Here is a 25760-nt window from a genome sequence, read left to right as displayed (position 1 = left end):
CACACACACACACACACACACATATCTATAATTCAGTCACTTGTACACATATTGATCTACAATTTGGTGTGGTAGTAGCTGAGACTTATCCCTGGCACATAGTCTGAGTGTTAACAAATTGTGCAACAAATTTATTAAAAATTTTACCTATATATAAATATATATACAAATTTGACTCCTATATATATATATCTATATATATATATATATATAGACATATATATAGATATAGGAGTCAAATTTGTTGAATGTCTGTTAGCAAAATAACTCAGGGACTACTATATACATTTGATCAAATCCTTCACTAAATAATCACTGGGAATGCATTTACACTTGATTGACTTTTAGAGGCAAACCTATGTAAGATGGCCGCCACAGCCAACTCAACCTAAAATACACACGCATGGCTCTAATTCAGTCAATTCTACAGATATTAGGTTACAATTTGATGTGACAGTAGCTGAGCATCATGCATAATACATGCATTTAGAGCTACTAAATATACAAAATCATTGCTTGAAATTTGTGCACTAATTTTTTAAAATTTACCTTTTGTGTCTGGTCACAAAATTTCTGACCTCCAATATTTTTAGAAGATTTGCAGTAAACAATTTCTGGATGAATACCTAAAACAGACTAACTTTCAGAGACAGTGCAGTTCAAGATGGGTTGAAAAACTTTAGCCATCTCAAAATGTTTTCAGTTCAGTACATTTTACAGAATAATTTGCAAAACCTGTTTGCCAACATTTCAGAATTGGTTGGTATTTTAAATGCCATTGCTGACGATGAGGTAGGCAGTTGTAACATATAATCAAACTGTACATCTAATTGTTCAGATATCTATTAGCTTGGAGGTCATTGCGGTGGTTTTATAATCCTGAAGTTGCGGGTTCAAGTCCATGTTGTGTCAGGAAAGGCATCCGGCATAAAACAAAAAGCCAAATCTTTCATCACTCGCTGTGGTGACCCCTGAAGAAGAGAGCAGCTGAATGAAACCTACTTTATATCAATTAATCTTACAGTTACCGATGCTCATACCTCGACTGCATCACATGGTGCAACATCTTTGCTAAAAACATTCACAGTAGATGCTTGAGTAAACCCTGTCGGTCTGTTAGCAAAATATCCCATGAACAGTTGGACAGATTCAATAAAACTTTCAGAAAGTTTATCTTTTGGAGTCAAACAAATTTGAGCTGGATGCCATATATCACCAACTCCACCATATACAAAAGAGCTAGAACTGAATTTTTCAGATTGTACGCTTTAATTTGGTTTGTTACTAAGGTTAGGTTGACACTTTAAACTGTTAATGGTAAAATAAAGGCTAATTAAATAAATAAATGATACTGCAAGCGCCAACAAATCATGTAAGACCATGCAATGTGTTGTTACTGTGCATGAGTAAAAATGCTATTTTGAGTAATTATGAGTAATGATGTTATTTGTACTTTTAGGGGGAGCGGTGGCGCAGAGGTTAGAGAAAGCGAGCATGTGATCGTAGGTTGCCGATTCAACTCACCAAACTGACAACACAAAAAATGTGGGTGGGAATGGTGACATGCACATTTGCCCCACTCTGGGCCCTTGAGCAAGGCTCTTAACCCTCACCATCTGCTTCCCTGAGCGCCCTAGATATTTTGGTTTGATCAAAACAGCTCAAACCTTGCCATTTCTCATCATAAGGTGACTTTAGTTTTAAATCCTGGCATGAAAGATGGCGGGAGACATGCATTCAAGAAGCTTTGGCTTTTAATTGCGTTTGGTTTGGGCCTGTCTACTATTATATGCTAAACTGGCTTGCCCTACAGAGACAGAGCAGAGTGCGCGCGTGCAGTCAGTCAGTGCGCTACCTGGCTATCAGTTAGCTTGAAATATAATATTCCGCATTTCTTTGACTTTTAGTAACCCATTAAAGAGTCGAAATGAGTTTAGACTCACTGTTTCAACAAATCCTCCTCACTGAACAGCAACAGGCTGAACAAACACAGAAATTCAAAGACGGTAGTGTCATTTTAAACAAGCAGCATTAGCATCAATTAGCCACGCTTTATAGATGACTTGTGAAGCTAACCTTGTCTTGTTCATTACTTTTAATTATCAATGATTTAACATTTACTTTAGTTAAAGTGTCCATCATCAGATGCAAGGAGAGGATCAAGAATGCAACTGAAAAGTATGAGCAGGCAAAACTGGAGCTGGATAAAATGGTGAGTTTTACAGAATAAATGTTCATTAAGCAAATATTAAAGGCCCAGCAGAGTTTTAAATCAAGATGATCCATATTAGATTATTGTTTTCTGGGGTCAGTTGACTTCTAAATACAAACATCAGTGGAGGAAAATCCATTCATTATTGTCTGAAAGTTTCAATATATTATTTCCAGTGGTTCACTAGATGTTTTTCTAACAGACTCTAAATAATTATTGGCATAATGACCAACTTATAGATGTGTGCTCAGAATATATGTTGAGGATGAGCCTCAGCTACAACCACACCAAGTTTTCTCTGAGAAGTTGTCAAACTGACTGAGTTTTAGCAACTTTTGTGTTTTGAAGGTCACTTGAGTGTGATCAGCCATCAATATTTTGCTAACAGTGCATACAAACAGACAAAAACATGCTCGGTCAGCCTTGGAGGGACGTATCGGAGGAAGAAGGCTTCTTCTCCCTTTCACGTCATATCTCACACATGCTGAGAGGTCTCACTAATGTTATCCGGTGGAAATTAGCCATTGATTTTACAGTCACACTCAGGGATCAATAGCTGATTAAATGAAAGGTGGGGATTGACTGTTTTAAATCAAAAGGCAAATCAGCTCATCAAGATGTCAATATGCAGCTCTTTATCTCCTGTACACATGTCGTTAATATGTCGTGCTGCTTCAGCTTCAAACACGTCCCACTTGGCTAGTTTTATCTTTCTCCTCAGTTTCACTGCAACATATTCATGCTTAATAAGGTTATGCTGCTGGATAATCATTTATATTATAGTCCTAACGCCACAGACAAACATGCACAATATAATCAAACAATGGCAAATCTTCAGAACACTTTCACCAATAAACAAATACAATTAGATGATTCAAATTAAATGGAAACAATTACTAAAACGTGCCAATGTCATACGTCTTTATCTGAAATATCAGCCAGGCAAGTCAGAAGTTACAGCTCTACTAGTGTTATTTTAATTGCCCCAGAGTTGGAAGTACTATGGCAGGGGTGGCAAATGTTTGTTTTTTTGTCCAAAGGGCAAAGTTAAATTATTTAAGGCAGCTTGGAGAAATGGAAAATAGATGTTTTTTAAGAGATCATCTGGACGACTTTTCTCAGGTTTCTCTTGTAGCATGTTTGATAAAAACATGTTTCTCCAGTACTCTTTAAGATATACTTTCTGTAAGCTGCCTCGTGTTACAGTATATTAGCCTAAATACAAATTTATATTTGCTTTTTGGAGTCTTCCAGGTTCAGTGTTGTTCCGTGAACACGACAACTTAAAAAAAATAATCCTATCTGAATCTAAATCAGGCGTCAGCAAGAAATAATTCAAGGTTATGTGTTGTTTTTATAATAGAAGTAAATTTAACATTTATGTATTAACAAATAATATGTTGAAATGCATAAATAATGATATAAGTTGATTTAGTGCTGTGATGGACTGGAGACAGGGTGTCCCCCACTTCTCACAGTGACTGCTGGATATGGACACCAGTGACCCCCCATGACCTGAAAAGGAAGACACGGATCAAGATAATGGATAGATGGATGTTGATTTATTTACAAAGTGTGCATCCGTTCTTACATTTGATTTTATTTCAAGGTTGTTAACATAATTACTGCTACAGGTCATACACAGGTGTAGCATCCAACATGAAGGAAATGTTTCATGCACAGAGTTCACCTTTCTACTGTATTTGCAATGAAAAAGACTAAAGAAAACAACAGGCAGCACTCCAACAGATGGAACGACTAAGAAGCTTTACAATAATTAATGTTTGCAACATTCAAATAAAACTTATCAGTGTTTTTTTTAACAGTGAAAGCAATTTATAGCTTTCAGTCAAAGCTATAAAAGCTTTATAGAAACTGAAATCATATATATATATATATATATATATATATATATATATATAAAAGCTGAGAAATTGTGAGTTAATTGGCCTCTGAATGGTGGGAGCCCCACAAAACCTGTGCCATGAAAGGCAGCATTCGGAAAGCTAGAACGTGTTAAAGTGGAAATAAAGAGCAAATTAGCAGGTTTAATTAAAATAGAGTGCTGAATATAGAGAAACACATCACAGTCTGCACAGAAGCACCCAGCAGGGACGTGTTTTCTTTCCTGAGGATGGAATACAGAGATTGTTTACATCTTTCAGATAGATACTGCGTGTTTCCTCTGCAGTGTGTTTACTGCTCTCGTGGTGTAAAGCCTTACAATTTCTGAAAGCTGTAATTACACTGTTTAGAAAACTTAAGATGCTGATGTTGCTCCCTGAAAATGCTCTGTGCTTTTCCACCACATGGGAACCAATAAACTCTATTTACCACTGAAAGCTTAGGCAAGACACTGAGCGCTGAATTGAAAGGCACGCCTAAGGCAAAGCGTTACCTCGTTTCATAATTTGGCACTTCTCTTTCTTCAAGAAGGCATTGCTGTATAAATGCACCGGCTAAAGTGACAGCGAGAACTAAACAAGGAGATTATAAGAGCTGATAAATAAATAAAAAAGAAACCGTAGTGTTTCAAATGAAGTCCAGAACTCAGTTATGCTTTTCTTTTTGCAGCTTTAGTCACTGGCATGTCTTGTGTGGTGTGCTGTATGCGTGTGCCAGCTGTCCTGTCACTCCTCCTCTGGGGTGATTACCATGTCTGTCACTTTAGTCCCTATGTGTCTGTCAGATGATGGGCCCTGACTTTCCAATCATCTGTTTGTGCTGCAGGCTCAACAGTTGTCCACCATGAGGCTGCAGTGTGATCTGACAAAGAAATGTGAGGAGCAGATGTTGATACAAATTGAGGAGCTGCTTGGTCAGAAGCACCACCTTGGGGAGCATTTAGTGAGTTGGAGCCTGAGTTTGCTTCTCATTAGTTATATCTATCACAGCTAATGAACACCTCGACTATACTACATGTACTGCAGACCCAACGTTTCTTGACTAAATGTGAAGGGCCTGTTTGTGAGAGCACAAACTTCTTCAGCACTTATTTACAACTTGTTGCATGGTTTACCCAACCAGCTCTGCTGCAGAGAATCAGAATGAGAACGTCTGAAGAAGAGGTACGCTCGCTGATGTCCCCCATCGCTGATGGGTTTGTAAAAAGAATGTTTGTAGTTTTGGAGATGAGTGTTTTTCTGGACTGGAATTGAACAGGGAATGTAAGAAAACCCTAATGATTTTGGTGCAAAATATTCTAGTGTGTAGGAGTTACACTGTGGAGAAGAACAGAGGAAGTCTCCTGATGCATATCCTGATGCATGCTCAATAATCCAGGTAGAAAAATCTAAAAAAGTTAAATCTGGTCCTCTGGACATTCAAAAAAACAAAACAAAGCAAATCAACAAAAAAATGTAGAAACGTTTCGTCTCTCGTCCGAGAGACTTCTTCAGTCTGAGGTGCTGTTTTCAGCTCAGTCTCTTAAATAGCACCTTCTCAGAGTGGATCAACCAGTTTTGCTGCTGACAACCAAAACCAGCTGATCACGTGCTCAAGAAGGACCATCAGCCTAACAATGGATCATTAGCACACTGATGGCTGTTTACTATTCACAGAGGGCTGAGTGATACTAGCAATCACAGCAATGTAAGAGGGGGACAATTGAACACGTAGGCCTCCACCCCTGTTTAATGATGGACGGTTTCTTTTCACAAAGATGGCCTCCTTTACTCCTCTCTCAAACCATCGTTCCTCTCTATCAAGGATGTGCACATCTTCATCCCTGAAAGAGTGACCGCTGGCCTGGAGATGAGTGTAGACCGCAGAATCCTGGCCTGATGATGTTGCTCTTCTGTGCTGGGCCATCCTTTTGGCCAGTGGCTGTTTTGTTTCCCCGATGTAAGACTGATCACAGCCCTCCTGACATTGAACAGCATACACAACATTACTCTGTTTGTGCCGAGGGACTGGATCTATGGGATGAACCAGTCTTTGCCGTAATGTATTTTGAGGTTTAAAAGCCACTGGGACGTTATGTTGAGAAAATAAACGTCTCAGTTTCTCTGATACTCCCTCAACATATGGAATGACCACTGGTCTGGGTCTGGGTTCTTCCTTTTCACCTGATGGCTGACTGGAGTCCTGTTTGGGTTTCTTCTCTGCTTTTAGGAAGGCCCAGTTAGGATATCCACATTGCTCTAGAGCCTGTCTTGTGTGGGATTTCTCCTTCTGCCTGGCTCCTGAGCTAGTGGGGATGCTGTCTGCTCTGTGATACAGAGTCCTGATGACTCCTAACTTGTGCTCCAAAGGGTGATGGGAGTCAAACTGCAAATACTGGTCTGTGTGGGTGGGTTTGCGGTACACCTCAGTTTGCAAATGTCCTCTATCAGAGACTGAGACCTCACAGTCCAAGAAAGCCAACTTGCCATTTTTTTCATCTTCTCGTGTGAACTTGATGTATTTATCCACAGAGTTGATGTGGTCAGTAAAATGTTGGACTTCCTGAGATTTGATTTTAACCCAGGTGTCGTCAACATACCTGAACCAATGACTTGGTGGTGTCCCTGAAAAGGACGTCAAGGCTCTCTTTTCTACCTCCTCCATGTACAGGTTGGCAACAATAGGAGAAACTGGAGACCCCATAGCACACCCATGTTTCTGCCTATAATATTGCTCCCCATATGTGAAGTAGGTTGACTGCAGGCACAGTTTCAAGAGTTGACACAGTTGTTCTGTGGAAAGCGTGGTCCTGCTGCTCAGAGTGGTGTCTGATTTTAATCTTAAACTGACCACCTCTACTGCATCATCAACAGGAATGCACGTAAAGAGTGATGTGACATCAAAAGAGACCATTGTTTCATCAGTCTCCATGATGACATCCCTCACCTTATCCACAAAGTCCATGGTGTTCTGTATGTGGTGTTCTGAGCTGCCAACTAAAGGGATGAGTACAGACGCCAGATATTTGGAAACATTGTAAGTGACAGAGTTAATCATGCTAACGATTGGTCTTAAAGGTACACCTTGTTTGTGGATTTTAGGTAAACCATACAGACTAGGTGTGGCCTCCCCTGGGTACAGTCTGTGGTACAGAAAACGGTCAATAGCCTTGTCCTGCTCCAAAATTTTCAGGCAATCTACCAATTTCTTCTTGTAACCACTTCCTGGATCTCTTTTCAGAGGTTCATAAGTGGTTAACCTTAAAATTAAAATTAAATCTCAGGAAGTTCAACATTTTAGTGACCACATCAACTCTGTGGATAAATACATCAAGTTCACACGAGAAGATGAAAAAAATGGCAAGTTGGCGTTCTTGGACTGTGAGGTCTCAGTCTCTGATAGAGGACATTTGCAAACTGAGGTGTACCGCAAACCCACCCACACAGACCAGTATTTGCAGTTTGACTCCCATCACCCTTTGGAGCACAAGTTAGGAGTCATCAGGACTCTGTATCACAGAGCAGACAGCATCCCCACTAGCTCAGGAGCCAGGCAGAAGGAGAAATCCCACACAAGACAGGCTCTAGAGCAATGTGGATATCCTAACTGGGCCTTCCTGAAAGCAGAGAAGAAACCCAAACAGGACTCCAGTCAGCCAACAGGTGAAAAGGAAGAACCCAGACCCAGACCAGTGGTCATTCCATATGTTGAGGGAGTATCAGAGAAACTGAGACGTTTATTTTCTAAACATAACGTCCCAGTGGCTTTTAAACCTCAAAATACATTACGGCAAAGACTGGTTCATCCCAAAGATCCAGTCCCCCGGCACAAACAGAGTAATGTTGTGTATGCTGTTCAGTGTCAGGAGGGCTGTGATCAGTCTTACATCGGGGAAACAAAACAGCCACTGGCCAAAAGGATGGCCCAGCACAGAAGATCAACATCATCAGGCCAGGACTCTGCGGTCTACACTCATCTCCAGGCCAGTGGTCACTCTTTCAGGGATGAAGATGTTCACATCCTGGACAGAGAGGAACGATGGTTTGAGAGAGGAGTAAAGGAGGCCATCTTTGTGAAAAGAAACCGTCCATTGTTAAACAGGGGTGGAGGCCTCCGGGTTAAATTGTCCCCCTCTTACAATGCTGTGATTGCTAGTATCACTCAACACCCTGTGAATAGTACACAGCCATCAGTGTGCTAATGATCCATTGTTAGGCTGATGGTCCTTCTTGAGCATGTGAGCAGCTGGTTTTGGTTGTCAGCAGCAAAACTGGTTGATCCACTCTGAGAAGGTGCTATTTAAGAGACTGAGCTGAATACAGCACCTCAGACTGAAGAAGTCTCTCGGACGAGAGACGAAACGTTTCTACATTTTTTTGTTGATTTGCTTTGTTTTGTTTTTTTGAATGTCCAGAGGACCAGATTTAACTTTTTTAGATCTCCTGATGCATGCTCACTAGTCCAGATAGAAAAATCTAACAAAGTTAAATCCGGTCCTCTGGAGGGGTTAGAAAATACTGTTGAAACATTTTGTCTTTAATCTAAAAGACTTCTTCAGCCTGAGGAGCTGCACTAAACTCAGACTTAGAAATGGCACCTTCTCATAGTGGATCAACCAGTTTGTTGTTGACAGACAAAACTAGCTGTTCACATGATCAAGGAGGACCATCAACCTAATGCCTGATTGTTTGTGCTCCAATGGCTGCTTGCTACGTATTCACAGTGATACAGTGAACCCTCGTTTTTCACGGGGGTTACGTTCCAAAAAGAACCCGTGATAGGCGAAATCCATGAAGTAGTAACCTTTGTTTTTTTTTTACAATTATTATACAATGAAATACTCCATAATACATTCAAACCAAATAACAGAACCTTTTTACAGGCCCAAGCATTTGTTTAACAAATAAAAGTACTGTATAAACGTTTTCTTACAAATAACTAGTGTAACTACTGAGACTGTTTAGCCAATCAGAATGCAGAACACAATGCACGATGCAAATCCGTGAAGCAGCGAGACCGTGAAAGGTGAACCGTGTTATAGCGAGGGTTCACTGTACTAGCAATAACAGCATTGTAAGAGAGGGACAGTTGGACATGGCGGTCTCCACCCCCGTTTAATGATGGACACGTTCTCTTCACAAAGATGGCCTCCTTCACTCCTCTCACAAACCAACGTTCCTCTCTATCAAGGTTGTAATGTTCTAGGAGCATCAAAATGAAGCCACATCTGTTAACCAAACCCCCAGAGACTGCTGGTGTCTCTGGTAAATGTCTTCCCCTGTAGACCACTGAGTCCTGGCCTGATGATGTTGCTCTTCTGTGCTGGTCCATCCTTTTGGCCAGTGGCTGTTTAGTTTCCCCGATGTAAGACTGATCACAGCCCTCGTGGCTAGGCCTGTCGCCATAAACAATAAATCAATTAATCGCATGATAAATGAAAATTATCAACCTCATTTTCACTTATCGGCTTTATCATGTCTCTCTCTTTCTTCTGAAGACACTGTATGACAAAAGGCTCAACTCTGGTGCTCATCACTGACCCCTACCTTTCTCTTTAAAACCCGTTTTAACAATCCAAAATCACATTTTGGATTGTTAAAACGCAGCTAAGCTGAGAAGCTAAGCTAAAAAGCCGACCTCGGGAATAAACCTTTGTCTTCTCAAAGCTCCAAAATTCACGGTTGAAACTTGTGCCTTTGTGTAAAAAGTTGTTTTTTTCTGTAAAAAGAAGCTGAGAACTTGTTTACTGATTTTTTAATTTAAAGCTTTGTGTGAAAAATGCTATGCTAAAGAGCTCAAACCACACAAGCATACGCCATTTTGAGAACTGAAAAACAGGAATGAGAGACAGCCCATGTCACGTCAAGGGGCCTCCCTCCCATTTTTCTTAAAGAGACACGCTGCTCGCTCCCTCACTATCCATCCTTCAGTTCAAACAGTTTTATAATGCCAACCGGTGGCCAAAAAATGTACTACACTCAAAACAAATTAACCAACATTTCTTCTTAAATTTGACAATAATTACTAATTATTGTCAAATTTCAAACAATATTATCATTTATCACAATAATTTCTGAGACAATTAATCGCCCAGCAAAATTTGTTATCGTGACAGGCCTACTCCTGGCACTGAACAGTACACACAATATTACCCTGTTTATGCTGGGACAGAGAGAGATAAGAGTTTAGTGCAGCATCTCAGACTGACGGTCTTTTGGATAAAAGACAAAACATTTCAACATTTTTTCTTTAATCCACCCAGAGGACCTGACTTAACTTTGTTGGATTTTTCTACCTGGATTATTATGAATCAGGACTGCTGTGGAGAGTTTGTTTAGTTTCTCCAATGTAGAGGTCTGAACTGTACCACACCGCTCAGTTTGGGTTTAGAGGTTCTGTCCTTGTGATGGACCAGCCTCTGTCTGAGAGTCCTATTAGGTGTAAAATGATGTTTATGGATTTGGAGAAAAACAATCCAAACACAAAATAAACACTTTACTTACAGATAAAGGAAACCAGTATTATGAATTATTCATCTAAAAAGTTGAACTGTATGTCAAAAGAACAGTTTTTTTAAAAAATTCTTTTAACATATATAAAAACAGAACATAATGATTTCACACAACTGTCCTTTTCACATCAGGCCAAGATAAGGACGGAGTCGAAAGAAGAAGAAGAGAACTTCCTTCAGGCGATCTCAGTGTTCAACAGTGACTTCAGTCTTCCAGAGAGCAGACTGGCAGAGTTTGAGAGTCAAACGCACACCGAGCTCCTGGCCCTGAAGAGGGAGGTGGAAGCTTTACTCAAAGGTCATAAACCCTTTGTTCCATTATTAGAGGTGACAAGGATTGTATTATGCAGATGTGGCTCAGACTGGTCATTTAAACCAAATTTATTTACTTAACTATCTGAATTGGATCATGCATTTGGCAATAAACAGACCATGATCACTGATATTTTCAACAATTTTTCTCACAAAATCAGAAGAACAAGTCTGACTTTAGAAATTACGTTAATAAAGAGATAGATTAGTGAATATATCCATCCATCCATTCACTCATTCATTCATTATCTTTTGCTTGATCCAAAGTCGAGTTGCAGGGGCAGCAGTTTGAGCAGGGAGGTCCAGACATCTCTTCCCACAGCCACCTCTTCCAGCTCTTCTGGGCAGATTTTAAGGTGTTCCCAGGCCAACAGACAGTCATAGTCTCTCCAGCGTGTCCTTAGTCTTCCTCGGGGTCTACCATGAGTCAGACATGCCCTGAGCACCTCCCTAGGGAGGCGCCCAGGGAGCATCCTTACCAGATGCCTGAAACACTTCAGCTGTCTCCTCTCTCCTCCTCCACTCCTCCAGCAGTGGTTCTACTCCGAGTCTCTCCCTGATAACTGAACTTCTCACCCTATCTGTAAGAGAGAGTCCAACTACCCTGCAGAGGAAACTCATTTCAACCACCTGTATCTGTGATCTTGTTCTTTGGGTCACTACTCAGAGTTCAAACCGAGCTTCTTCTTACAGCTCAGCTCCCTCTTTACCATAACAGACACAGAGTGCGCAAAACTGTAGATGTCAAACCAATTTGTCTGTCAATTCTCCATTCTTCCTTTACTCGTGAACAAAACCCCAGGATACTTGAACTCCTCCACATGAGGCAGAACCTCACCCTCGACCTGAAGAGAAAAATTCACCCTTTTCTGACTGAGGACCATGGCCTCAGATTTGGAGGTGCTGTCTCTAATTCCAGCTGCTTCACACTCGGCAGCAAACCAGTGAGAGCTGAAGATCATGGCATGAGTCTGTCCCCCGACTCAGCTTCCTCCATGGAAGATGTTCTGGTGAGATTGAGAAGGTCCGAAAAGTATTCCTTCCACCTCCTGATGACATCACTAGCCAAGGTCAACAGCACCCCACCTTTTAAGCACTTTGATAACAGTCTATCTGTTTTAAATTGTGCTCTATAAATAAATATGACTTGACTTGACTTGATTGAACACAGTGTTGGTAAAGTGCTGCCTTCTCCTCCTCAGTCACCTGATGGTTTGCCAGAATCTCCTCAGAGCCAATCGAAAGTCTTTATCCAAGGCCTCACCAAACTCCTCCCACATCTGAGTTTTTGCCTCAGCAACAGCCAAGACTGCCATCCGTTTGGCCCTCCGGTTCCCCTCAGCTGCTTCCGGACTCCCACCATCCAACAAGGCTTGATAGGACTCCTTCGTCAGCTTGACAGCCTCCCTAACTCAGGGCGTCCACCACCGAGTTTGTGGATGGCCACCGTGAAAAGCTCCAACAACCTTGCGGCCACAGCTCAAGGCAGCCACTTCAACAACTGAGGCTCGGACCATGGCCCACTGTGTCTCAGTGTCCTCCGCCTCAGAAGGGATGCAGTTAAAGCTCTTCCAGAGGTGTGAGTTGAAGATCTTTATGACGGGTTCTTCTGCCAGGCGTTCCCAGCAAACCCTCACTACATATTTGGGTCTATTGGGTCTGTCTGTCATCTTCCCCGTCATCTGATCCAACTCACTACCAGGTGGTGTTCAGTTGACAGTTCAGCTCCTCTCTTCACCCGAGTGTCCAAAACAAACGGCCACAAATTAAATGACATGACTACAAAGTCAATCATAGATTTACGACCTAGGGTGTCCTGGTGACGTGTACTTATGGACACCCTTATGTTTGAACATGGTGTTCGTGATGGACAAACTATGACTAGCACAGAACTCCAACAAGAGAACACCTCTCAAGTTCAGGTTAGAAAGGTCACACCTCCCAGTCAAGCCCCTCCAAGTCACGCTATCGTTACCCACATGGCCCTTGAAATCCCCCAGACGAATAAAAAGGTCCATAGGTGGAGCATCTTCCAGAACCCCCGCCAAGGACTTCAAGAAGGCTGGATACTCTGAACTGCCGTTTTGTGCATAGGCACAATCAACCGTCAGAGCCTGTCTCCCCACCCGACTGCTCAGGGCAGCTACCCTCTCATCTACCGGGGAAATCTCCAACACACAGGCACCAAGAGTAGAGTATGAGTTAAGCCCCCAGTTTACTCCCGCGTCTGTCCGTCCACGCGTACGTACGTGCGTATTGTATGCAGAGGGTTCAGACTTCGTACTCGAGCGTACAGCCTGAACGTCTGCAGAGCAGCTCCACAGACAAGGGGCGTTTACCTTCGGGACAAATTTAGGTCGCCGATTGGTCATTTGCTGACACGCCTACTGGATTGATTGACAGGTCAAGAAAAAAGAAATACAGAGAGCTGGCAGTCTCAGCCGCAGCTGTGTTCTGTGTTTATATGTTGTTGATAAAAAGATCTAAAAAAAAAAAAAAAAAAACAGGGAGCGCTGGTCCTGCAGCCCACACATCAGATCAGCCCACCAGGAAATCTCCAGACCCTCCCGCAGCCACACAGGTCCTGAGTTTAATTCGCTCGTGACAAATTCCTTCATTTCTCACCATTTCAGTCATGGAGTCAACGGAGGAGGAAGAGATCACTTGCTTGGCAAAAAACTAAAGAAAAGACCAGATCAGGGATGAAGAAGGGGAATTTAATACATTGGTGTCACATACAAATCAGTCCGTCGCCGGGCAGTTTATTGTGCGACACCGCGTACGCGGTTGTAAAAATTGAGTTTTGCACGGACATGCCCTGCGGGGGTACGCTCGTACCTCTGCGTACGTACGTGCGTACCTCTGCGTATGGATGTACGCGGGAGTATACTGGGGGCTTTTTGCTGTGCATCGAGGTGAACCCAGCTGTTTCTAGTTGGTACCTCCCAACTTCAAGTCCTTACAATTTCCCCTGACAGCATACTGTAGCTCCTAGGATCATTCAGGTGTACAAACTCCTCCACCACAATAAGGTGACGATTCATAGAGGGGTGGCTGTGACACTGGGTTTTAATTGGCAACGCTATTTTAAAATGCATGTTTTATAATTAGATATGAACTGGGGATAAATCTAACAATGAAAAATTACAGTAATTTATGTTATTTATTATCTTTGACTCAAGGTGAATTCCAACAATCTCTCTATACTACTTTTACCAAAGAAAGTTGAACTGTTTATTAAACTGTCTAATCTACATTTCAGAATGTTTGATATTTTCTCAACATTAGTTTTTTTCTCACTCTAAAACTCAGAAATGCAGTTAATGAGGTGTAGAAACAGCCACGTGAGCTCTGCAGAGGAGGAAAAGAAGAAACTGCTGCTTGAGCTTCAGAGCCTGGACAACACACAGAAAGGTCAAGAAACAAGTTCATGTCACATAAGAGCAGGAATGTATGCTAATCTAAATCTGTTATTCTAAAGGCTCTAATAGCCTAATTGACATGTTGTCCTCATGGTTTGCAGTTAAAACTGCAAAAATGATAAAATATCAAGGCTAAATATTGATGTTAAACTGGGACTACCTGGTTTCTAGAGTTGGTCATATTGGAGCTTGTCTGTAGTATAAAAACTAATTTTAGGAGCATTCAGTGAAATGTTTGCACTTTGACCCAGGGGTCCCTTCACTCGTTTGGTGCAACTCTCAGACAATCCTTGGTACTTTGTATAAATGCAGATTAACCTAAACTGGTGTTGCAATTATTTGTTTAAAGATTGAATAAGATCCAGGCTGTTCATTTTTATTGTTCTTCAGTCTTTTTGAAGGTCAGTGCACCGCAGTGGGATGTTTGTGCACTAACGAGTGCATTAGAGCTCACATTTGTTTGAGATTTATTTCAGTATCTTCCAGGTTTAGATAAGTTTGAAAAAAAACAAAACAAGTGGTACGCCAATGTCTCACGTCACTGAGTGGTTTAAAAAAGTTCATGATTAGTTTTCAAGAGGAGTGTTTTTCTGGGCTGGAACTGAACAGAGAATGCAAGTAAACCTTAATGGTTTTGATGGAAGATATTTAAGTAGGTTTGAGTTACACTGTGGAGAAGAACAGAGGGAAGTTTTTTTTTTTTTTTTTTCTGGTGAGTGGAAGGAGCAATTTTTCTCACCAGTATGTGCAATGGAGGAGCCAGTGGTGGCCTTGGCCAGTATATATTCATCTTCGGCCAGCCCAATCATTTTAGAAACTATGATTTTAAGCAAAATAAAAACTAGAAAGCATAGTTTCCTCAAATGATCAGGGTGGTCAGTTTACATTTGGTGGTGGCCATCTTGGATTTTGACTTTTTCATAGTGACCTGTTTTACACCCAGTTGCAGCCACACACCAAAATAGAAATTGGTACGTTACTTAATTTTGAAGGTATGCTCACAACATGCACAGACGGATGGACAGTCAGATGGACAGAAGGTATTTCCAATTCCCCCTCTATGCTTTGCAATGAGGGACAACAGAGTCTGGAAAAAATAAACACGTTTCCAGACTTTTTCTGATATTGCATAATTCAATTCAATTCAGTTTATTTATATAGCACCGAGTTACAACAGAAGTCATCTCAGGGCACTGAACAGAAACATTTATATATATAAAGTAATTTAATAACATTATTTATCTGAGGAGCAGACTGCTTTGAGGCTTAGCTTTGTCTTAGACTCTTATTACCATAGCTTCTGGTTTTATCACTTGCCCAGTGTGTCAGATGTTTAGTGATTCCACAGCTTCCTTTAATGATAATGTAATAAATGTATTATTATGGTATCTTTGCAGGAGAGGCTGTTTGAACTGGAAAATTGACTCCTCACTATTGTTAAACCTGACTGGCTTTGAAAAACTGAAACTGAAAAACCATCAACTAGCCAGGCCCCTGTAGGCAGCACTGAGCCACTGAGGCTAGCTCCCGTTAGCGGTCTTGAACCACAGACTGGTTGGGTGACGGTCCAAAGTAAACATACTAAAACTAAGGCCCGGTTCACCTTCGACCCAGTCACGTTTCAAATTGGTTTTCCGTGCTTAGTGAGACACCCGCTGAGAAACAGACTCTCGTTATTGGCAGCTCCATAGTCTGAAACGTGGCACTTGTGACTCAGACCACTGTCAAATGAATTCCAGGGGCCAGAGCAGGTGACATTGAATCCCACCTGAAACTGCTGGCTAAAGCTAAGGCCAGAGTAAAATCATTATTCACATAGTTGGAGCTAGCAGATCTCAATACGCTGATAAAAACCAGAAGTCTTGAGAGGAATAAAGAGCATGGTGAAGTTGGTTTTAGGATGGTCTAAACAATCTAAAAAAATAATCTAAAAAACCTTTTCCTTCTTTCGACTTCCAGAAATATAAAATGTAGAATGCAGACCATTACTTTGTTGGATAATCTAGCCGTTATATTTGTAATATAACTGAACATATATATATATACAGGCTCATATCTAAATTCCTTAAATAAAAAGAAAATGTATTTAGTTTTGCAATTTTTTTTCCCATGACAATTATAAATGTTTATTTTTTGTTCAGATAGGAAGCAGTTTTTATTAATTCCACCCACTTTTTGCCCCGCTCCCCTCAGGCAGAAGGTTGTGGAGCATTAAGTGCAGAAGCACAGACTCATGTTCGTGCTGTTGTTGTTTGGCGTATTGTTTTTGTATTACTATTACTTAGTATATTCTTAGTTTAGTGTATTTCTTAGTTCATGTCTTGGATCTTACTAATGTTTTTCTTTACAATTTGTATTTTTGTTGAATGTAACTGGGACCCTGTGTACATAGTTTCGTCCCACCACATGTACCACATGAGGTGAGAATGACAATAAAGACACCTAGACCTTGAATATCTTGTTAATTCTCATAAACTCCCTTAGAAAGTTTCCTATTTTGAATAATTTCAAAATTCTCAACTTATTCCATTTTCCAGAAAGTTCTCAGAATTGTACCGTAGACTTTTGACTCCTTTGCAGTCCTAGTAGGACCCCTGTCAGCTAAATGTTGGGGGGTGGACTCAAAAATAAAACTGATGTAAGCAAAATCCCTTCAGAAAGGTTTTCACTCCAAGTGATAATCCAAGCCTTCAGCCGTACTGTCAGCTTACTCATTTCAACATGTCACTTGCTGTGATGTTTGAAATTTGTCGCTCAGCGTTTGCTTTCTTTCTCTTGATGGCAGACTTGGATCAGCAGGTGAGGGACGCTCGAGCAATGACAGAATCTTTGAGATGGGAGAACCGGTCTGTCAGTCAGAAACACCTCACTGACAACACCTGCCTCAGGTGAGTGTTGATTGTGACAGTTTGCAGAGACAATGCACTAAACAGTAGCTTTTTTGTTATGCACAATTTGATCAGGTAAGTAATTCTTAAAGAGAAATAAAAACTGCTGTGAGTGTGGAGGATGAAAAAAGTGAAAATGCAACAAACGATGATTCAGCACTTATAGGTGCCTGCCATGCAAATGCATGGCAGGCACCTATATTATTCTACACCTCAGAAGTGAGTCTACATTTCTATCTCCATTAATGCGGCCCGAACCACAATGTCTACCCCCACAAAAGTTATATCAAAACGACTGGCTCGGCCCCGTGATGTGTGCTATTACTTTTATTGGCATTTCAAGTTACCATGGCAAAGTAATTTGCGAACAAAGACGCAATATTTCACCAACTCCAGGAACTAGTTGGTGACTGCCCACATTATTCTACACCTGAAAAGAGTATCTTTTTCAACTTTAATGTGGCCCAAACCGCAAAATGGAGCCCCACAAAAGTTATATCCAAAGGACTGGCCCGGCTCCGAGATGTGTGCTATTACTTTTATTGGCAATTGTCATTACCATGGCGACATATTTTGCTAACGACAATGACAAATTTCCCATAGGAAATGAATAGGAGAAAACTTTTCAAAGAAACCGAGTAACGTTGGGAGCCATTTTGGTTCAACATGCATGGAAGGCACCTATTATCACCTATTATTATTAATTAGTAAAAATAATTAACATAAATTATTAATTGTTTTAATAATTATAAATAATAGCATTAACAATTACTAATATTAATACTTGAGATTTAATATTAATTATTCATATTAATATAATTATTAAATATATTAATATTTTTCAATAATGAATAAATTTATAATATGTTAATAATTAATTATTAGTATTAATATTCATTATTATTAATAATTTAATTATAAATATGCAGTCCCTGTCAAAGTTTCTCCAGGAACTTAGTTACCCTCTATTTCACAGAGGCTGCAGTAGAGCTTCCTGCTACTTGTGTGGACGTTTATAAAACATCCTCATTGTTCAGATCCACTTTTCTTCAGGACGTTTGTTTTGCGCATAATTCATTCCAGAATTTTGTTCTATTTCAACTATTCAGAAATCAAAACGTTCTGCTCATTCAGGATCTTTCTGCTGTGACTTTTGGTATATGTGCAATTTTAACTTTCTGAAATATTTAGCTTTGTCGGCCATTTTTGTCTCTGTGAAAATGAATGGAGCTCTCTCCACATCCTTCAAACCCTTTGAGTTGTTTACAACCTTTTACTGCTGATTTCAGCTGTTCTCATTCAATCTTTTTCAGCTTCTTTCTGATCATTTCAGCCTTTTCCTGATATTTTTATGCTCCTTTCATCATTTTCTGCTAATATAAATGTTTTTGTTCTTTTTCAGCTTTTTTCTCCTAAATTTAGCATTTTTCAGTTTTTCAGCTACTTTTTAGGTAATTTTCTGCTACCCTATATTATTGCTTATTTCCATTTTTTGTGTTTCTTTGTAATAGTTTCAACTTTTTTGGTCCGTTCAGCATCTTCCTTTTAATTTTAGCTCTTTTTTTTCCCCCCAATTATTTTTAAAAATATAATTTCAACAGTTTTTCTGCTTCATTATGCATTTTGCTGCTCATTTCAGCATTTATGCTAACGATTATGTTATGATCAGTTCAACACTTGCTGTTGTCAAGGGCGAACACCTTCCCCTCCTCTCCCTCTCTGCTTTGCTTTGCTCTGTCCTGTCTGTGAAACTGCTTTAGAGCCTACAAATATTCTGAATCATAATTCAGCTATGGATTTGGTCAGTTGGTCCCTCAACGCAACTGATAAAAAATTCAATTCAGTTCAATTCAAAAATACTTTATTAATCCCAAAGGGAAATTATTTGTTGCTGTAACTCGTTATCCTCATTTTCATTAAGAGATGTTATAGATACTGATGGCTGTAGGCAGGAAGGATCTCTTGTAAAGGTTCATCCCACAGTGGAACCTAAGAAACTGGCTGCAGATTTCGTCCGATCCATCCACCCATACTCGGCTGGCCTCGGTTCCCCCGGGCTGTAGGACCGCCTGAATGCTGGGCAGAACTCCTCCCAGAGCGATGGCCACTCCTCCTAGCAGTTTGCCGAGCTCCTCGTTGCTCAACAGAGTCAGCAAAATGAAGTTACAGGGGAAAATGTTCCACAGCCTGGGGTCCACTGACTGAAAGGCCCTGTCCCCTTTAGTTTTCAGTCGCGTACTGTAGGTGACGAGGGACGATCCTGTCCTTCCGCTGTCATGAGCCGTGTTTCCTTCTAGTTCCAGGATCTAAGTGGTCAGACACTCGAGCACAGCTGGCAGGTAGATGAGAATGCATCCACAGAACATCCTTTCAAATCATTTGAGATTTGTGGCTGTAGCTGAGATATTATTTGAGCTTTTGAGATGTTAATCAGCTGCTGTTGGTTGTAGAAAACTGCCTTGTTGCCATGGTTACACATCATAACAAATGTCCAAAACTAAAAAAAGTTTCAGTAAAAATCCTTCCAGCTGCGCAGCATCTGATATGTTAATGTGGAATGTGGAAGTCGGCAGAAAGAGACGAAACATATTTTGAGTCTTGATTTATTCTCTACGTCTTCCAACATCAAGCTCAGAAAAAACAAACATAACATTTCACATTTCATAACATTTCTTTGAAGAGAAGACAGGCTTTAGGCGAGCCGATTTGCCCTGTTGGCACGCACGTAGCTGGATATCTCACCAACATGGAAGACTTGATGACGTGCTTATCTCTGATGTCAATCGAGGATGTTAAGGACACATATAAAATTGGATTTATGATAACTGGTTTCCTGTTTTTTGGATTCGGCTGGTTCAAGGAAGTCGTTTGCAGCTAATTTGGCCCTGGTCAGGCTGCTTGCCTTATGATGGCTTGGTTCGTGCTAGAGGATGACACAGGAGTGGATTTTCACTCCTGTCCTGTCCTGGTCCCACAGAAAAAAATCCTGTCCTGTCCCACTCCTGGTAACATGACTCCTGCTCCTGTCCTGCTCCTGTTTTTTTCTCGTTATTTAATTTTTAGAAAATATATTTAATTTGATTTGATCTTCCACCCATTCCTGTTTAAATTACTTTGTGTTGTGCAGTTTTATTTCAAAAGATATGGCAACAGCAACAGTTCATCTGTGGTGAAATAGAGACATTTATTTCCTTAATCCAAACAAAAACCTTCACTAAATATCATAAAACAAATAATACATGGCCTGTAGTCCATATCATTTTTCTACGGAGGATCAGCTGCTGAGTCCCTGTTTCTGGCTCTTTTGAAGGTCAGTTACAGTAAAAACAAAAAATGAAAACCAGTCCATGGGTCACACCATGTCTACCTTAGATGAAAGAACCCAAACATAACAAGTTGCATTTTACTAATTTATTGAGCAATTGTTTCCTTTAAACAGTGACATTACTGTCATGTTTTAAATTGTTTAAATAAACAAACAAAAAAAGAAAAATAATGTACCAAGCAAGATAACAAGTAAAAATGTTTAAAGGCATTATTATATATTGGACGATGTCCTCAAGAAGTTCAGTCTATGTGGTCGAGGTAACGAGCTCGTTTGGGTGAAGCATGATGTCGTGCATCTTACCAGACTTCAGAGCATCATTTACAGACTGGACCATTGCAGGTCTGGTGTTCCACCTCATCTCTCCACAGCTGGACCAGTCCAGAGCCTCGTGTAACCTAAAAGTGAAAGAAGACAGTGCACGAGTCAAAATAGTGTTACAGTGACTACAAATTTCAATTAGTGAAACCTGACTGGCCTTGACCTTATATTAATTCTCCTGGAAGCTCTGTAAACCTTGATGCCCCCCCACCAAGGAAGTCTACAGACCAATCAGAGGGGCCCAGCTGAATAAACGTTCTGTCATCATTTCAGGACTCTTTGGATTCTATCTGACGTCGTCCTCGGCCGTCCTCGTCACCCCCCGAGAGTGTACGGATCTCTCCAGAGGGAACTTGAGTGACTTACCATTCGTTTTGGAACTCTTGCAGTGCCTCTGTGTGTTGTCACTGGACATGCTCACCACCCTTGCGTCCGCCCCCCCACGGAATGTTGGCATCATTATGTGTTTGTGTGCAAGTTTATTTTTTATTTTTCATGCTGTTAACCTTCAACCAAAGATTAAGAGCATGATAGGATTTTTTTTTGCCTCCAAAACCTATGTTGTCACTTTCACCACTTATAGTCTGTCCAACCAGGCCTCACTTGTAAATGAGTCTTCAAGGCTCAATGCTATTTATCTGTTTAAATAAAGGCTGAATAAATGTTTTTTTTCCAGCTTCTTTCTGCTATCATTTTTTTTATTTTCAGCTACTTTTTAGGTATTTTTTCACATTGTTTGCTAATTTCCGCCTTTTGTGTTTCTTTCTAATGATTTCAACTTTTCTTTGTTTTCAGCTATTTTTTTTTATCTAGTATGCCTCTTCCTATTTCAACTTATTCTGCTAATTTTTTGCTACATTTTTGCTCTCTTCAGCCTTTTTTTTTTTTTACATATTTCTGCTGTTTTTCAGTTTCTTTCAGCTTTTATTTTCCTGCTTTCAGCAAATGTCAGCTGTTCAACTTCAGCTCTCATTAATAGTTCAGCGATAAAAACATTTTCTACTTTGTTTCATCTTCTTCAGCTGCTTTCAGCTAAAATCCTTCAGCAATAAACATCCACACCTCATTTTCACAGGACTTGACATTTCTCTAGTTTGATTATGCCTCGCTGAGCTGTTTTGATGTTTAATAAGTCAAAGATTCTTTTGAACGTTGTCATAATTGTTGTCGTACCATCACTATCCTCTTCTAGCTGGGACTTTGTGGTTTTAAGTTGTATAACTGATAAAAAAACATCCATCTCAGTGTAGGCAATAATAGCTGCAGTCACTCTGACAGTTTAAAAGGCACTTAGAAAAGGAGTGCAGACAGAAACACAGTCCAGCCCAGCAGCCTCCATGCCTACTTGATAAAAAGGTGTTATTTAAAGAGCAGATTTGAATCATACTGTGAGAAGTGCTGAATAGAGCGGTCAGCTTGGCTCTTGTCTGAACGCCTCCCTCTTTTTCCTGCTGGCTGGAGTCCAAATGTGGAAGTGTAAATAACAGCATTAGGAGTATTTGGCTTAGTTAAGGCTTTGATCTGCGTCCATGTTCCAATTAGTCAACAAACGGGAAAAAGAAGCCGAGGCTGACGTGATTGATGCAAAGAGGTTTGTAAGCGGAAATGATCTCGCGACACTGAGCTGAATCTTTACACAGAAGCGACTAACCAAGAAAGGGATACATCTTTTTTTTTAACTAATCAAAGAAGCAACTTGAAGCTAACCCATTCATGCTTCATAATTTTAAAATCTGTCTTTAAAACTCAGAGCCACAATTTATAAAAATGTTAAAATTTCCTCATGAAAATCTGAACTTTTTCTAATTGTGTGAATGTTTATGAAGCATTCAAACTATTGTGATCCATTTTTCTCATATATGTTTTTCAACACAATTCTCATCCCACCGTTTTTGTGCTATTTCAACAAATCCATCCATCCATCCGTTATCTTTTACCCGCTTCTTCCATTTTTTGGGTCATGGGGGTCACCGGTGCCCATGTCCAGCAATCACTGTGTGAGGGGCGGGGGACACCATGGACAGGTCTCCAGTCCATCACAGGGACACATAGAGACAAACGAGACAAACAACCATTCACTCTCTCACTCACACCTAGAGACAATTTAGAGTTACCAGTCAGTCTAACATGCATATTACCCGGAGAAAACCCACGCATGCACGGAGAGAACAGGCAAATTCCACCCAGAAAGGCCCCCGGACTGGGATTTGAACCGGGGACCTGCTCGCTGAGAGGCAGCAGCTCTACCAATTGCACCACCGTGCTGCCCTATTTCAACAAATCATCTATCAAAACGTTCAGCTCTTTCAGGACTATCTTGCTTTGACATTTGGTATTGGTGTAACTTTAGCTTTTTAAAAATTTAATATTTTCTGCCATTTCATAGAAAATGAATTGAGCTCATTTTACATCCTTCAGATCTGTTTACAACCTTTTACTGCTCCTTTCACATTTTGTTTTGGTTCAACTTCTTTCAGCTTCCTTGTGTAAATTTGCATTTTTTTCAGCTCTTTCAGCTAATTTTAGCTGGGTTTTTTTCATCTGTTTTGTGCTCCTTTCAGTTTTTTCAGATAATTTACACTTTTGTGCTCATTTCTGCTTCTTTCAGCAAAAATGTTCTTTCTGCTTTCTTCTGCTAATTTAAGCTTGTTTTACCTTTTCAGATACCTTTTTTATTAAAAAAAAAAAAAAAAAAAAAGCTAATTTCAGGTGTTTTCAGATAAATTCAGGTTTTTCTTTGTGATGTTTGCTACTATCAGCCTAATTAACTTCTTTCTGCTAATTTCAGCATGTTATGCTCCTTTCAGCTTTTTTTCTGCTAGTTTCAGCTTTATCTGCTATTTCAGCTACTATTTAGCTATTTTTAAGCAAATTTTAGCTTTTTCCGCTAGTTCCACATTTTTAAACTCATTTCAGCTTTTTCCACTTCCTTCATGTAGGTTAAGCTGCTTTCTGCCTTTTCAGCTACTTTTCAGCTGTTTTTAGGTGAATCCCTTTTTTTTTTCAAATTTCTGCTTATTTACTCCTTACTTATTCCTCCTTGAATCGACACCTTATCGTGGTGGAGGAGTTTGTGCGCCTGAATGATCCTAGGAGCTATGCTGTCGTGGGCAATTATATTTGCCCCTGGTAGGGTCTCCCAAGGCAGATTGGTCCTAGGTGACAGGCCAGACAAAGAGCGAGTTGGAAGATTTTATGGTCATGACACAGCAAGGAATTCAGTGTCCCTTGCCCGGACGTGGGTTACCGGGGCCCCACCCTGGAGCCAGGCCTGGGGGAGGGGCTCGTCGGCGAGCGCCTGGTGACCGGGTCTCTACCCATGGGGCCCGGTCGGGCTCAGCCTGAAGGAGCAGCATGGATTTGCCTTCCTGTGGACCCACCACCTGCAGGAAGGACCATAAAAGTCGGGTGCATGATGCTATGGACAGTGGCTGAAGGTGGGGACCTTGGAGCTCTGACCCTGGTTTACCAAAGCTGGCTCTTGGGACATAGAATGTAACCTCTCTGGCAGGGAAGGAGCTTGTGCGTGAGGTTAAGAGGTACCGACTAGATATAGTTGGGCTCACCTCGACACACAGCATGGGCTCTGGAACTGATCCTCGAGAGGGGCTGGCCCTTATTCTACTCTGGAGTTGCCCATGGTGAGAGGCATTGAGCTGGTGTGGGTCTACTTGTAGCCCCCCGACTTGGTGCATGTGTGTTGGAGGTTTCCCTGGTAGATGAGAGGGTGTCTTCCCTTCGCCTTTGGGTGGGGGGACAGGCGCTGACTGTTGTTTGTGCCTATGCGCCGAACTGCAGTTCAGAATATCCAGCCTTCTTGGAGTCCTTGGCAGGGGTGCTAGAAGGTTCGCCAGCTGGGGACTCCTTTATTCTGCTGGGGGACCCATGTGAGTAATGACAGTGTGACCTGGAGGGGAGTGATTGGCAGGAACGGCCTCTCTGATCTGAACCTGAGCGGTTTTCTGCTGTTGGACTTCTGTGCTAGTCATAGTTTGTCCATCACACCATGTTCCAACATAAGGGTGTCCATAAGTGCACTTGGCACCAGGACACCCTAGGACGTAGATCGATGATAGACTTCATAGTCGTGTCATCTTATTTGCGGCCGTTTGTTTTGGACACTCGGGTGAAGAGAGGAGCTGAGCTGTCAACTGATCACTACCTGGTAGTGAGTTGGATCAGATGGCAGGGAAAGATGCCGGACAGACCCGGTAGACCCAAATGTGTAGTGAGGGTTTCCTGGGAACGCCTGGCAGAAGAACCCATCAGAGAGATCTTCAACTCACACCTCCGGGAGAGCTTTAACCACATCCCAGCTGAGATGGGGGACATTGAGTCCAAGTGGGTCATGTTCCGCACCTCGCTTGTTGAGGTAGCTGCCTTGAGCTGTGGCCGCAAGGTTGTCTGTGCTTCTTGCGGGGGCCATCCACAAACTTGGTGGTGGACACCCTGGGTTAGGGAGGCTGTCAAGTTGAAGGAGTCCTATCAGGCCTTGTTGGCCAGTGGGACTCTGGAGGCAGCTGAAGAGTACCGGAGAGCCAAGCGGTGTGCAGCCTTGGCTTTTGCGGCGGCAAAGGCTCGGATGTAGGAGGAGTTCGGTGAGCTCTTGGGTAGAGACTCTTGGTCGGCTCCGAGGAGATTCTGGCAAACCATCAAGTGGCTGAGGAGAGGAAAGCAGCACTTTACTAACACCGTGTTCAGTGAAGGTGGTGTGCTGTTGACCTCAACCAGTGATGTCATCGGGATGTGGAAGTAATATTTCTTGGACCTTCTCAATCCCACCAGCATGTTTTCATGCTGGTGGGATGTTTTCATGTTTTTAGGGGAGTGGTGGCGCAGAGGTTAGAGAGGTGGGCTTGTGATCCGAAGATCCATGGAAAAAGCT

At 41.3% G+C, this 25760-nt stretch overlaps 1 protein-coding gene across 1 annotated transcript; it reads left to right on the top strand.

Moving 5' to 3' along the window:
* The first annotated feature begins 1927 nt into the window (after nucleotides 1-1927).
* On the top strand, nucleotides 1928-17233 carry ccdc172 (coiled-coil domain containing 172). The gene is made up of 6 exons (XM_037687566.1): nucleotides 1928-2006; nucleotides 2127-2212; nucleotides 4943-5059; nucleotides 10740-10905; nucleotides 14232-14333; nucleotides 17127-17233. Exons 1-6 carry the CDS (start codon nucleotides 1928-1930, stop codon nucleotides 17231-17233), a joined length of 657 nt encoding a protein of 218 aa, XP_037543494.1.
* Nucleotides 17234-25760: the final 8527 nt, after the last annotated feature.

This window comes from Nematolebias whitei, chromosome 1 (genome assembly GCF_014905685.2).
Source record: "Nematolebias whitei isolate Nwh7 chromosome 1, NemWhi1, whole genome shotgun sequence".
Lineage (NCBI taxonomy): Eukaryota > Metazoa > Chordata > Actinopteri > Cyprinodontiformes > Rivulidae > Nematolebias > Nematolebias whitei.
Note: the sequence above shows the minus strand (reverse complement) of the source record. Positions and strands in the feature narration are given on the sequence as shown.